This window comes from Pseudophryne corroboree, chromosome 3 (assembly GCF_028390025.1).
Source record: "Pseudophryne corroboree isolate aPseCor3 chromosome 3, aPseCor3.hap2, whole genome shotgun sequence".
NCBI classification, from domain to species: Eukaryota; Metazoa; Chordata; class Amphibia; order Anura; family Myobatrachidae; genus Pseudophryne; species Pseudophryne corroboree.
The window spans coordinates 406,156,928-406,171,753 of NC_086446.1; the positions used below are offsets into that span (position 1 = coordinate 406,156,928).

A 14,826-nucleotide genomic window follows, 5' to 3' on the forward strand; every position below is an offset into this window, starting at 1 on the left:
CCACATCACTGAGGGAATGGCCACAGCGCGCAGACAGGTAAGCTCCAGCTTCCTGTCCCGCTGGCTGTGACAGTACCCTTCCCTTTCTGGGTGGCCTCTAGACAGCTCCATGGCTTCTTGGATTTCCGAGAATGAAATCTTCTAACTAAAGCAGGAGCATGAGCATCAGTGGCGTCCACCCTGGTCCACTCTTCAGGTCCATAACCTCTCCAGTCCAGCAAATACTTTAGGCAGCCAAAACATCTAGTATGAGAGTCCAAAATTTGCTTTACCTCGAACTCAACACCTGTGTTGGTAAGGATCCTAGGAGGTCGTGGAATGTTTCTTTGAAAATGATTAAGGACTAAGGTATAAGCAGAGAAATATAGAAGGAATTTGGGACTCGTAAGTATGGGGAGAGATGGAGCTTGAAGGCAACCGGATTGATTACTTTTTCTATAGGGAATGGTCCAATGAAATGGAGGGCAAACTTCATAGAAGGAACTTGAAGCCTCAAGTTCCGAGTAGACAGCCACACCAGATCTCCCACTTTAAGACTGGGCACAGCATGTTTTTTCTTGTCGGCCCCAAACTTATACCAGTCAGAGGATTTGCGAAGGGCAATATGTACTTGTCTCCAGATTTTAGAAAATCGCTGAACAGAAGAGTCAACTGAGGGAATGTGCTGAGTAGGTAGACTAATAAATCCTGGGACTCAGGGATGCATAACATAGACAATGAATGACGGAGTGGTTTTTGAAGAAGAATGGTATGAGTTGTTGTGAGCGAATTGTGCCCAGGGAAGAAGCTCCACCCAGACATCTTGAGATGAAGATAAATGGAGTTGTAAAAAGGTTTCCAAGTCTTAATTCACCCTCTCTGTTTGACCGTTGGTCTGGGGTTGATATGCTGTGAAATATTTCAGCTTGATCTGGAACACTGAGCAAAGAGATTTCCAAAACTTGGCCTCGAACTGTACTCCACGATCTAATATGATCTCTGTAGGGAGTCCATGTAACTTAAAAATAGTAGAAATGAAGATATGAGACAATTCCGGAGTAGTAGGAAGACCCTTGAGGAGAACAAAATGAGCCATTTTTGGGAAACGGTCAATGATCCTCCAGATTGTGGTGAAACCTTGTGAGTTAGGTAAGTCTGTAATGAAGTCCATAGACAAGTGTGTCAAGGGGCGCTGAGGAACAAGAAGAGGTTGCAGTGGTCCTAAAGGAGCTCTACACAGTGTTTTATGCTGACAGCGCTTGATACAAGAGGATACGAAGTCAGTCACGTCAGATCTCATAGAGGGCCATCAATAATATCATTGTACAAACTCTAGAGTCTTATGGATTCCGACATGTCTGGAGAATCGGGATGCGTGAGCCCAAAGAAGAAGTTTCTTTCGAAGATCTGATGGGACAAAAGTTTTTCCTGTAGGAGATTGAATAATAGTTGCTGCAAAGACTGTGGGATTTAAGATGGGGCTTGGTGGTTGTAGTTCTGAGCTTCCTTCCGAACTGAGAGAATGAGAGAGTGCATCTGCTTTTTTATTCTGTGAACCAGGTTGGTATGATAAAATTAAATTGAAACGTGAGAAAAAGAGAGCCCAATGAGTTAGCCTGGGGTTGAGGCAGTGAATATTTTTTAGAAATACGAGGTTCTTATGGTCGGGTGTATATTGTTACAGGGTGTGAGGACCCCTCTAAAAGGTATCTACACTCCTCCAGAGCAAGTTTCACTGCTAATAGTTTCTGTTCACCAATGGTATAGTTCTTTTCGGGCTGGCAAGAATGTCCTTGAAAAATACACACAATGATGTAGAGAATTCTCAGGAGCTCTTTGGGATAGTACTGTTCCCACTGCTTCGGAAGAAGCATCAACTTCCAGAATAAATGGCTTGTTAATATCTAGCTGGTGGAGGACCGGTGCTGTGACGAAAGATTGTTTGAGTGATTGAAAGGTGACCAACGTGAAGGGTTAGCTCATTTACGGGTTAGAGCCACAATGGGGACGACTATAGTAGAGAAGCCTTTAATGAATTTGCGATAATAATTGGCAAATTACAAGAGTCTTTGTATGGCACGAAGTGTAGTAGGCTGGGCCCAATTGAGAATGGGCAGAACTTTTTCGGGGTCCATCTGGAGATAATATGACAGAGGAATGGAATGGAGTTTACCTCAAACACACACTTTTCCAGTCTGCAGTAAAGATGGTTCTCCCGTAACCTCCGATGTACCTCGCAGACTTGTAGGCGGGGGAACTGGATGCTTGATGAAAAGATTAAAATATCATCCAAATAAACTACTATGGATTTGTAGAGCATGTCACAGAAGATCTCATTTATGAAATTTTGGAAGACGGCAGGAGCATTGCTGAGTCCAAATGGCATTACTAGGTATTCATAGTGCCCATCTCTAGTATTGAATGCCGTCTTCCATTAGACTCCAGCACAAATTCGTATTAAGTTGTAGGCACCCCTCAGATCCAGTTTAGTATAAAGTTAAGATCCTTTGACCCTATCGAAAAGTTCCATAATCAGCGGTAATGGGTAACGATTTTTTTTTTATAGTGATCTCATTCAAACCGCTATAGTCTATACAGGGACGAAGGCATCCATCCTTCTTGCACACAAAAAAAACAAACAGCTCCAGCAGGCGATGTGAATGGGCGAATGAACCCCTTGCTTAGGTTTTCCTGAATATATTCGGACATTGACTAAGTCCCAGGGGCTGACAAAGGGTAAATTCACCCATGAGGGGGCATCTTCCCTGGCACTAGCTCTATCGGACAGTCCCAAGGTCTATGGGGAGGTAGGACATCGGCACTATGTTTACTAAAAACGTCTCTGGAAGCTGAATACTGAGATCTGGAAGATCACAACCGGTACTCTGGATAGGCCGATTCTTGGATAAACAAGACGAGAAGCAAGTCTTTCTCCACGAGAGAATTAGCATTGTATCCCAGTCAATGCTGGGGTTGTGTTTCCGAAGTCAAGGAAGACCGATGACTATTCCATGGGATGTTTTAGCAATTACTAAGAGATCTATCTGTTCAGCATGGAGTACCCCAATACGAAGACAAAGAGGAAGAGTTTGAAGAAGGACGGTTCCATTGGAGATACGGTTGCCATCGACCACAGTAAGGACGATGCCCTGATCCAGGGATCGAGTAGGAATTTGGTGTTTTCGGATGAGTTCTGCTGTGATTACATTTTCTCCGACTCCGGAATCTAAAAGAGAAAAGACAAAAAGATCCTCATGTGAACACTCCAATGTGACTAGAATCTCGGACTCTGATTTACTTGGAGAATGGTTAATTACTCCCAACCTGGCTTCTCCTGGATTTGTTAGGAGCGGAAGTTTCCCAGCCTCCGTGGGCAAGAAGCAACAAGATGACCAGAGTCCCCACAGTACATGCACAAATTCTCGCGGCGACGCTTTAGCCGCTCTTCTGGTGTCAGGCGGGCTCGATTGATTTGCATGGGCTCCTCCGTAGAATCAGGAGCCAACGAAATTGGTGGTGGAGGAGGAGTAACTTGTGGCCTAAATCGTTCACGCCGACCCTTCTCGAACTGGTGTTCCCGGAATCTCAAATCCACCTTGTTACATAGCGAGATCAGGTCGTCTAACTTAGTGGGAAGATCTCACGTTGCTAGGTCATCTTTCAAGCTCTCAGATAGTCTACTCCAAAATGCGGAAATTAGGGCTCCCTCATTCCACCCAAGATCCGAAGCAAGTGTCTGAAATTGGATGACATATTGACCTACGATTCTGTTCCCTTGGCGGAGACGCATTATTTCTGAAGAGGCTGAAGAAGCTCTTCAGGGTTTGTGAAAGATTTTTCGAAATGTAGAAATTAATCTGGAATGGACGCTTAATATACAGTAGTGGCCAAAATTGTGGAAACCTTTTGTAAAATGTGTGTTTTTAGGGTTTAGTTGTGTAAAACTGCATTATTTTGAAAGAAAATCCTATAAATGTATATATCACTGGAAAGATTATTTTATAGACAATATAATGCAGTTCACCGCAATGAATTATCTTTGTTACATAAAAAGTTATAACTAAATAAAGATAGGTAGACTTTATCTGTAAAGAGTGGGGATTTCTTCAACTCAAAACTGACCAATAGGAGTGTTTGTTCTGAGAGCCAATCAAGTGTTGCAATGCCACAAAATCAAAATGGATCCAATAAGGTGTTAGCATAAGTATGCTCACATTTGTTGCTACCAGAATTGATAGTAAAACATCTTATTTGTTTGATTATCACTAAGTTGGTCGCTGTTTTTTATGCATTTATTTTACTTTAATTTCCTGAAGTAAGCTGTGTAACTTATTTAGGATGACAAGCAAAGTAAAGAGAGCTGACTGGTCACCTAGAAAGAGATACAAAATAATCACTTTATGTGAAGAAGGTAACATTTACAACAAAATTATAAGAAAAGTCGGTGGCAGCATAACTAAAGGAGGAACTTTGAAACTGTGGAATAAGTATCAACAGACTCAGTCCAAGGAGGAACTTTGAAACTGTGGAATAAGTATCAACAGACTCAGTCCATTCAAAACCAACTGGTAAAGGTAGGAAAAGATCCACAGCACCATGCTGTAATAAAAAAAAATGAAAAAACTGTACTTGAGAGACAGATAAAAAAATTATCTGAGGCAATCCAAAATGATTTATGTGAATGTGGTGTAAAAACCAGTGCCAGGACTGTTTGACGCACACTTCATTATTTTGGATTAAATGCCAAGGAAAAAGTCACACTTATCTCTCAAAGACAGAAAAGATTAGAATGGGCTATAAAGCAAATTAATTGGTCAGAAGAACAATGGAACAGTGTCATCTGGATTGACAAAACCAGAATATCCATATTTGGTAGTGATGGCATGAAATATGTCTGCAGAAGAATTGGAGAAAATTTGCTACCTGAGTGCACAACACCTACTGTGTAGCATCCAGTTAGTGTTATACTATGGGAATGTATGACAGCAAACGGTGTGGGACGAATTTTTTGTGATCAATGGCACTTTAAATAGCAGCAAATACATGAGTGTCCCGCAATTGGGAAGTGGGAGCAGTTGGGAGGAGCACAAACTATGCAGAGTAGTGGGTAAGCAGTGGGTGAATAGACGCTGTGCGCATGCACACAGCATCTATACTCAGTGCAGAGAGAGTCTGGGGGCAGCCCAGCATAACAGAGAGTGCTGGGCATTCCCCCACAGTGACGGAAAAGGGAGTAACACAAGGCTCCACCCCTTATCCCTAGGCTCCACCGATTTTCTGATGTAGTCACGATTTCGGAATGCCAAGGGTCCCGACCCACTGGCCACCAATATTGGGAGGTATGTAACTGCAGTAAAAGGCTTCCCAACGAAGTACTAATGGATATTGTGCAAAACTAAGAAATTTACTTTTCTACAATTCAGTACGTGTAACTGTTATCACAATGTAAAATTGTGTTATAAAGTTCATTGTATGATGTTGTATTATGTTCTAAATTAAATTGCCATTGTTATGATGTGTGCCTTTTGGTATAATACTAAAATATATTAGTGCTATAAGCTGATAAATTTCAAAAATGCACATTTTACAGAAGGTTTCCAAAATTTTTGCCACTACTGTAGGATCGTCCCTCTCCCACAGGGGAGAAACCCACTCTAGAGTTGAACCGGACAACAGGGAGACAATGTAAGCTACTTTTGTCTTGGATGTAGGGAAATGCCAGGCCTAGGGTGAAATGCACATCGCATTGATTTAGGAAGCCGCGACATTGCATGGAATTTCTGTCGAACTTGCTGGGAGTTTGCAGCCGCAATTGAGGTGAAGTCACGACAGCTAAAGGAGGAACGGCCTGACTAACCGAGTCGTGTAGTCTGAACTGAGGGACATGCTCTATCCAACGAGGACTGGAAAGAAACTTGTCGTCACGACATCTCTTGTAAACACTGGGTTAATTGTCGCTGGGTTGTTTCCAACCCCTCCAATTGGGCAGCGATGGTTTGTAAGAGGTCCGTACTCAAGGCCTGAGCTCTAGTCGGATCCATATGGTCAGTGCAAACTGTCAGTAGGATTCTAGCTGGGGCTGGTGATTCCGAACTGGTTTCAGGTTGGATAACGGACTCCCCGGGATGGAAGCGGGCCGTTTGGACTGGGCTGTTAGTTAGCAATGAGGTGGTGGCTGGATTTGGTGTCTCAGTGTTTAGTTCTGATTGGACGGCTGTCTCTTCAGGATGGAAGCGGGCTCGCTGAATAAAGTTCCTTTGACGAAAGAAGGAGGGTGCTGAAACCTAGGGTCCAAACTGACAACTGCAGAGGAGACGTAGGAACCGGTATGCCGTGATCCATGGCTGTGCCGACTCTCGTGGCCTGGACAGTGACGGAGGCGACTATGGCTGATCGGCACCGGCATTTGGACTACACAGAGCCGTACTCAGACCAGGAGCTCAGGGACCAAACGGGTAGAGACTCTGGAGACGGCGTTTGATAAATAAGCTGGAAACCAGGAACAAGAGGCAAACTCTGGAAACTGGGAGTCAGGGAACTAACTTGCAAACAGGCTGCAGAAGACGTTGCACTGACATCAGAATGCTCCAAGAAATACCCTGCCCTTACCTGGGATTGGCTGCAGCAGGATTAGCAGCAGCAGGTCCTGATTGGTCCAGCAAAGTCACATGGTATCACCAAGATGGCGGTGCCCTGTGCCCGGTGCCGCCAGTACACGGACGCTCAGAGTCCTGCTCTGTACTCTGCCCCATGCCGCCCGCTAGCCATCCGCCGGCCGTCCGCTCCTGCCAGCCACCTCCGCCTGCCGCAGCGCCGAGTGAATGGCCACAGCATGTGGACAGGTAAGCTCCGGCTTCCTGTCCCGCTGGCCGTGACACATTCAAGCATTTGTCTGACAAAACCCTTAATGCTGTAGATGAGCATTTGGGATCCAAACCTTTTTTTTTTCTTCAGCCAGAAACATCATAAAAATGAAAAACGAAATTTTCAGATCATCGTATCAACTGGGGAATATGAGTATTAATTTACACATTCAATCAACTTTGTTGGGATGAACTAGACATACAGTATTATTGGTAGACAACGCTAAACTCTAAGGTACAACCCTAATTGCATACTTCTTACCATCCATGAAAATAATGTTTTTACTATAATTCAAAAGTTCATGACTTTAACGCAAGCACTTATGAATTCTGGTTGTATTTCCATACAGCATTTTAGATGGCCGCATTACGGGAGAGTAGTATCGGACGAGGTGCTAACTGTTAAAGTGTACAACTGCAGCAAAGTTTTCTCCAACAGGTAAATATTGTAATACTGTATATCTACTCTCACACAGTAAAACATCAATATTTGTTTTTCTTAATTGCTCTACTTGCAGTACTGACAGAAAATGATTCTGCAAAAATACACAAAGTGTAATCCCCTGTGTAAAGGGACTAATACAAATAATCTGAAATATCTTGTGGTCACAGGAGAATTCTTGGAACTCTCTCCACAGGCTGGTATAATATCTTTCTTTTTGCTTTGACAACAATCCCTAGTGTTTCGCTTTAGGGCATATTTATCACTCTCCACTTGCACATTCTCAGTCATTAGACCGTGCATGCAGAGTAGTGTGGTCAGCCAAAACTGTATTAGCAATCACTTTTCTTTAGAGACGGGCTACTGGAGTCCCTGTCCCTGGATGTGACTATTGGTAACTGTTGGCAATCTTTATTTTTTTATTGTCGTGATAAGCAGCAATGAGTAGTACTAAGTATTGGATCTATAACTAGTCTCTCTTATCAGGCAGTGATTATTAATATAGTTTACTTTGAAAGCACATGCCTTGCAAGATAGAAAGGTGAAACTATAATATGAGTTGGAAGAGACTGCTGCAGGATTTGTCACTTTATGAGCGTACACATGTACCGATGTGTACAGAGATATGCACTGAGCGATCTAGCACAGAATGCTCAGCACACATCTCTGTCCAGGGGGGTACGCACTTAGCAATGTGTGCTTAAATTCTAAGCAATCTGGCTAGATTGCTTATTTATTTATTAACAGTTTCTTATATAGCGCAGCAAATTCCGTTGCGCTTTACAATTGGTAATAACAGTGATATAACAAAACAATGATATAACAAAACTGGGTAATAACAAACAGTCATAAAGGTAAGAAGGCCCTGCTCACAAGCTTACAATCTATAGGGAAATAGGCATGTATACACAAGGATAAGCGCTATCTATAGCATAGTTGTCCACCAGATTGCAAAGGTTCTTGGAGGGCTGTATGATATGGTCATACAGCAATGATGAACCGGGGTTGAGAGGAAGGATGAGAAGACATGTGAGGATATGTGAGGACTGTGCTTAGAAATTAATCACACATCTCTCCGCGTGTATGCCCCATAGTGATAGCGATGTGCGGCCCCGCGCGTCGCTATCGCCGGTTCTAGATTGGCATGCATGCAGGCACAATCTAGTTAGATCACTCACTTCACAGTCAGATTGTTTAGAAATTAAGCATACATCTCTCCGTGTGTACCCCCCCTTTTGTTAACAAAGAGCAACAAAACCTGTTTTATATAATAAATGTTTTATGTACTGAAAAAACATTAAATTGCGCAAAATACAAAATGGACTGGTATTAATTGTCATCATTTCTATGCTTAATTCTATTTAAATATAAGTAATGCGATTTAATACCGAATCTAAAAACATAAATTATCTCTGCACTGCAAATTAGTATATTTAATGTTTAAAACGACAAAAATAAAAATAAATACACATTCATTAAACAATTAACTAGCAAAATTTCTGTATAAAAAAATCTGGAGCATTAGCAGTACTATGTGTTCCAGGATATCTCTATTTGGTTCATGGACAGACACTGTCAACTTGTCTCTGACACACCTGTTCTTCTGTTTTAGGTTACTGGGGAAATTAATTATCAGTCTTCAACATCTCCCAAGCAGCGGCCGACTCAACCTCACAGAGGCCCTAGTGGACAAAAACTACAGCATCACTGGGGTAATATTTGGACTCTACAGTTCTCAATATAAAAAAATGCAGATTAGACTATTTTCTTTAGTCATATATACACAGTGGTGCAAGTAGAAATATTTTCTTAGTGGTACTGAGTGCCGAAAAATGAGCGTGGTCATGTGTTTTGAAGGGGCGTGGTCACATGCTGCTAGTGGGAGTGGCTACATGACACTAGCGGCGTGGCTACATGACAGCCCCTTTTTTGGGGAGAATCTGGAGGCAAGGCTAAAAGTATATAGTAATGCCTCCAGTATAATAGAAATATACAGTGATACCGCCAGTATAATAGAAATATATAGTAATGCCCCCAATTTAATAACAATATATAGTAATGTCTCCATCATAACAGGAAAATACAGCCACTGTCGCACTCCCAGTAACTCTGACAAAGTGGGAGGAGCCGTCATGCTGCCAAGCACCATGGTCTTGTTGATTTGCGGCACATTATAATTGTGGTAATGGCAAAGTGTGTGACAAGTGGTACTGCGTACCCGCTGTCAAATTCTTAAGGATACTCCGTACCCAAGCGTACCCGCATACTTGCACCGCTGTATATACATGACTCGGGTTCGGCACCAAGGGGGTAGGTTAAGGTTAGGCTGTGGGGAAGGGCGGTTAGGGAGAGAGGAGAACACCCCTTACTCACCCCTGTTGACTTTGTACAAATCGGAATTTTCAGCATCGGGATCCCATGCGCCGGTAACTCATACTGCTCCCGCTATTATATGCACCACAGTGATTCCACAAATATTGTGGTCTTTGTCTAATGTCAGCAATTATGATTTGTAACCAAACGCTGAAGTTGCTGGCTGTAAACCGTTATGGGAAATATCAAATATTATACATAATTATATGTTTATACTGAATGTCTGATCTACGCAGCAGGTGTTTTTTTTTGTGTACCATATACATGTCCTCATATCACTGTAATTTGGAAATACATTTATCATTGGATTTATTTTGCGCTTTTATTCTTTGATACCAGTTTATATTGAAGATACCTGCTACAGACAGATTTTCTCTGATTATTTATTTGAGACTCAGCACCCTGATAGTCGTAGAAATTAAATCTGCAATATTGTACTACAAGAAAGACAAATTGTGCCAAATGCCCTGTTGCTATATCATGATGTAGAAAACTGATATATGTCGTGTGAGGGTAATATCCGTCAAAATGACGGAAACTAGGTCCAGATTATAGGGGGGCAGTCGCTACTCACACAGGAGCTGCTGGGTTTCTGGAAGTTCTGCTGCTGGGAGCTGGGGCTCAGTCATGCTGAGGGTGTAGTGTTAGCCTTTTATAAATATAGATGCTATATATCTGTAATGGGCAGGCTATAATCATGTTGCACTATATACACCAGTACAGGCATGTGTAAGGTCACCAGTCCCCACACAGCTATTGCTCAATCTGGGGGTAAAGGACACCAGTCTGGTGGGTAGAGGACACCGGTAGCTGGCTGGAGTGGTCTGGGCATGGCCTGTGCGGGGTGTAGCAGGGGGCGTGCAGTATATATAAGGCAGTTAATCTGATTATCTGCCTCCTCACCCACATCATCTGCAGCCCCAGCGCCGAACCCTCCTCCTAATGGTCACCACACTGCTCGCCCCACAGGGGGTCTCACCCCATCCTGCCGGACCGATTCACCTTCTCCCCCCACTGGTAAGTGGCCACACGTGTCCCCTCTGCCTCCACTCTGAGTGCTGCAGGACCATCTGGTGGTTCCTACATCCATTACCTGTATACTGCTGCTACTTGTTGCCGAGTCCCGGGATGGCATGTAACCTGTGGTTGCAGCATAGTATATGAAGGAGAGGGTGCAGAGTATGCGGTACATGGCGGGAGCAGTATACGGAGGAGGGAGGTTCCCTGTATATAGCTTACCTCCCAACATGACCCTCTCTAGGGGGGTGTGTGTGTGTGTCCTTGTCTCTCCAGTGGCTGACAGCGACACCACAGAGGTGAGGAGCAGCGTTAGATTAATGTAACCGTAAGTGACCTCCCAACTGTCCCGCTTTCAGCGGGACAGTCCCGCTATTCGGACCCTGACCCGCTGTCCCACCCGCGGGCGGGGGGGGGGGGGGCAGTTGGGAGAGCCTTTGATCACTCGCTGCTCTGCAGAGCAGCCGGTGATCACTGAAAACTTGCTGTGCACACGAGCACGGCATGCATTCAGTGCTAGGAGGGGAGCGGGGGCTGCCCAGCTGCTCGGGGAGCGCTGGGCACGCACCCAAAAGGCAGGAAAATGCCCCGTTTGGCGATGCCACGTCCGCTCAGATGAGGCCAGGCCCATCACGGGCGAGGCCACGCCCATTTTCAGATCGGCGCGCGGCAACGCCGCGAGAGAGTCCCGACTTCATCATGCCAAAAGTTGGGAGGTATGGAAAATCCAGTCGATTTTGAATATGAAAGGTTGTTATAAATGGCAACTGCCATATTAAAAACCTACCCCTACACACTCACTCACTCTCTCTCTCTCTCTCTCTCTCTCTCTCTCTCTCTCTCTCTCTCTCTCTCCCCCCAGCACCCTTTCTCCATATTCAGCAAGTGTGAAACAGTCAGATCAGTGTTTTTACGTTATTATCAGCATGCTGTAACATCTCCCTGAATTATCACTTTCATTTTAATTTGGTCTGTGTGGCAGCCTCTAGTGGCCACCGGCACACATAACAGAAAGGGAGGAGCAGTTGGCTAATTATTATGTAGGATGAGAGGATTTAAAACTATTATTGTTTCTATATACACTGTATGTACCTCATATGATCTACTGAAGGTTTTTGCTGTTATTTGATTTGATAAAAGTCATTAAAAGTTATATTTTAAACTATCTATTAATGAGATTAAACGTTTATGAGTGCCCCCACAAAGGAATCTTCTTCTTTTCCTGCATTTTTCAAAGAATCCTCCATCTTGAAGAACATACAGTACTAAATAAATATTTTAGAGCTCAATAGGAGGATAATTCAATCAAGAATTGTGGCAGGACTTTCTCCTTGCTGTGGTAAATGCAGAGCGGAGAAAGGTTCTTTGCTGCTGGTGCAGGGCAAGCAGCCAGGGGTCCCAACAGTAATGCTAGCAGAGGGGGTACATACCTGGGGAGCTGGAAACCACATGGGGGTGACATGCTCCTGTGTCTGTGATCCTGGATCCGGACTGTGCTACTGCAGCTGGTCCAACCCGACCACACACAGCAGCAGACAACATGGGGAGGGGAGGCTGGCCGGGGAGGCAGAACGATCATTGGACCTCCAGATCTCCATAGTTCGGTCCCCATCTCCTCTCCTGCCCTGGGAATACCTATCAGGGAGCAACATCAGTGCCCTGTGCCAGATGCCCAGGGCCCCCTCTTCCTCTCAGTGCTGCCAAACTTGACTCTTCACTTCTATTTGGAGGTTGATGCCTCCTCAGTAGCAGTTGGAGCTGTTCTCTTCCATGGAACTCCTGACAATGTGATTAGTTCTTGATGAGTGAAGGTATTGTCTGGAAGAAGCTAGTTATCTATTGACTATTTCAATAAATCACAAAAACCTTTTCTCCAAACAGCTCAGTGCAAACTCAGTCATCTTTCTTTTTCTCCAATTTTGACTTAGTTATTGCCTTTTGGCCAGGTCATAGAAACTGTAAGGTGGATGCTTTACATTTCGTGGATACTTCTTAAAGTTCTGAATCAGACCACCTCTATCCAGTTAACAAATTGTCTTCTTGTCACTAACACCACAGTCACTTCTCACTGACGAAAGTCATGTTCGTGGCAAAGTTCTGGAGGTCTTTATATAAGCCTTTAGAGATCCAGCTAAACTTCCCCTACACATACCATCCTCAATTCAAAAGGCACCCGAATAAGTTAATCAAGCCTTGGTAATGTTCCTCCAAATTACATTTAATCTTCAAAATACTGTACAATCAGGATTAATTTATTTTACTGGACAATGGGTTCTACTTGCTGGATTCTACATGATGTTCAGACTCCTTTAGCGGTCTAGCCAGTCTCTACTCTCCTCCTTCAATTCAGCATGGTGCTGGCCCTCTCCTCCTTCAATTCAGCATGGTGCTGGCCCCCTCTCCTCCTTTAGGTAGCACTGCATTCCTGAGCATGGATTAATGCATGGAGTCCATCAGATTGCTTGTAATCCAGCCAGCTGTGCTGCCCACTTTCCTTTGTGAACTCGTCTATTACATCAGTCTATTACAGGAGTTGTTGGATTTAGACACCTTTTTTAAACTCAATGCTGGTGGCAATATTTACCAGAACTTCTTCCATCCTCCTGGTGTGCTGTTACTGGTTCCCGGTGTTCCCATGTCTCCAGCTAGTCCTGGTGTTCTAATGTCTTCAGCCCTTTTCCTGTTCCTGTACTTCCATCATGGATTGGGTATTCTGGTGTCTACAGCTCCAGTCTTTTTCTGCAGTACCTCGTGCTTCATGCCTCGCTGATCTACCCAGTGCCAATTTCCCTTGTGATCTTTTTGCATTCCAGCTATGCTGCCAGCAAACCAGTTATTCTTGTGCCATGTCCTTTCTGCTGTACCTTCTGCCTCGTACCTCTCACCTCAATGAATGGTCTAGTATAACCCTATACCCTGACGGTCTCACCCTGTGCTGACTTAGATGGTTGTGACCTGTGGGCTCTCAGCAGAAAAGTCTATCCTCCCTTGCTATGTTTCTTGGTGATAACTGGGGAGTCTGTTAGATTCCACACCTCTAGGTTAGCAGTACCTAATTCTGGTAGATCGGTTCAGGATTCACCAGTTTCCTGGCCAGCGTTATACTTTCTTCTGCTTGCTGGAACAGACATATGTGATTTAGGATTTAAATGTAAATAATTGTTCAGATTTTATCAGATGATCCTTTAGGCACTTAATGGAGTTTTACTCCTCTATAAGCACATAAATACACAGAGCTCTAATTCTTGACAATTTCAGATTTTTCAACCTTTATACCCATACATAGCTTGTGTGGACCCAAATCTGACAATGTAAATTACATTTTATTTCTGGTTGGATTTTGTCAGCCTCAGACCAGTGTGTTCAGACAACATTATTACTTGGCCTACATGGACTGATTGTGAATAGTAAGAGCTGTTCTTTGTAACTTATAGTACAGTGTGTATAGCCATACTGAACATTCAACTGACAGTGACGGATTTCCCACTAGGCACGTGCCTAGGGCCAGCACTTGCTGGGAGCGGCACACCAGGCTGATAAGGGCCAGGTGATTCTTTTTTCATCTTTACGACTTATTTTTTATCATTTATTTATCAAATGACAAGGGTGGGACAATGGGCAGCAAATTGTGGTCCAGGAGTTGGTAGTAGAGTGAGGCTGGGGCTGCTTTTCTGGTCTCGAGGCATCCGGACTGGCACCTGAAATGAAGAGGGCAGGGGCGGCAGCCAATAATGTGCCTAGAGGTGGCCTGTCCCCTAAATCCGCCCCTGGCAACAGATCATACAGTGCTTACGCTATACAATTAGATTGACCTGTATGTTGGTATCCTTTGACCTTGTTGTTATTCTCTATGAACAAGTGAAAGCAGCAGTAGGTAATCACCATTCACATTAAACTGTCTTTTACAGACATGCACCTAGTGACCATCTCTCTTATGACTCATAACAAAGTCCTATGACTCAGCGTAGACGCAGAGCAGCACAGCCACTCCTCATCTACCTCCTCCTCACGCAATAGGAATTACACTGTAATCCTGCTAACCAGCATTTTTATGAGTTGTCCTTGGAGTGGCTTTGTGATGTTTATGGTTATTCTCCCCCAGTTTATTGTATAATGCCTGAAAAACATATAGCCAATAACACAACACAATAT

General features: G+C 43.9%; 1 protein-coding gene and 1 long non-coding RNA gene across 2 annotated transcripts in view; one reads left to right on the forward strand and one right to left on the reverse strand.

Annotated features, from left to right (window-relative positions):
- Nucleotides 1-14,826, forward strand: part of LOC135055750 (fer-1-like protein 4) — a 346,065-nt gene that overhangs the window by 64,239 nt on the left and 267,000 nt on the right. Inside the window, exons 3-4 of the mRNA XM_063960172.1 lie at nt 7,193-7,281; nt 8,897-8,996. Of these exons, the coding sequence (XP_063816242.1) occupies nt 7,193-7,281; nt 8,897-8,996 (189 nt within the window). The remainder of the gene's footprint in view (nt 1-7,192; nt 7,282-8,896; nt 8,997-14,826) is intronic.
- LOC135055753 (uncharacterized) overlaps nt 1-14,826 on the reverse strand; it is a 58,158-nt gene that overhangs the window by 34,516 nt on the left and 8,816 nt on the right. The gene's annotated exons all lie outside the window — the stretch shown is intronic.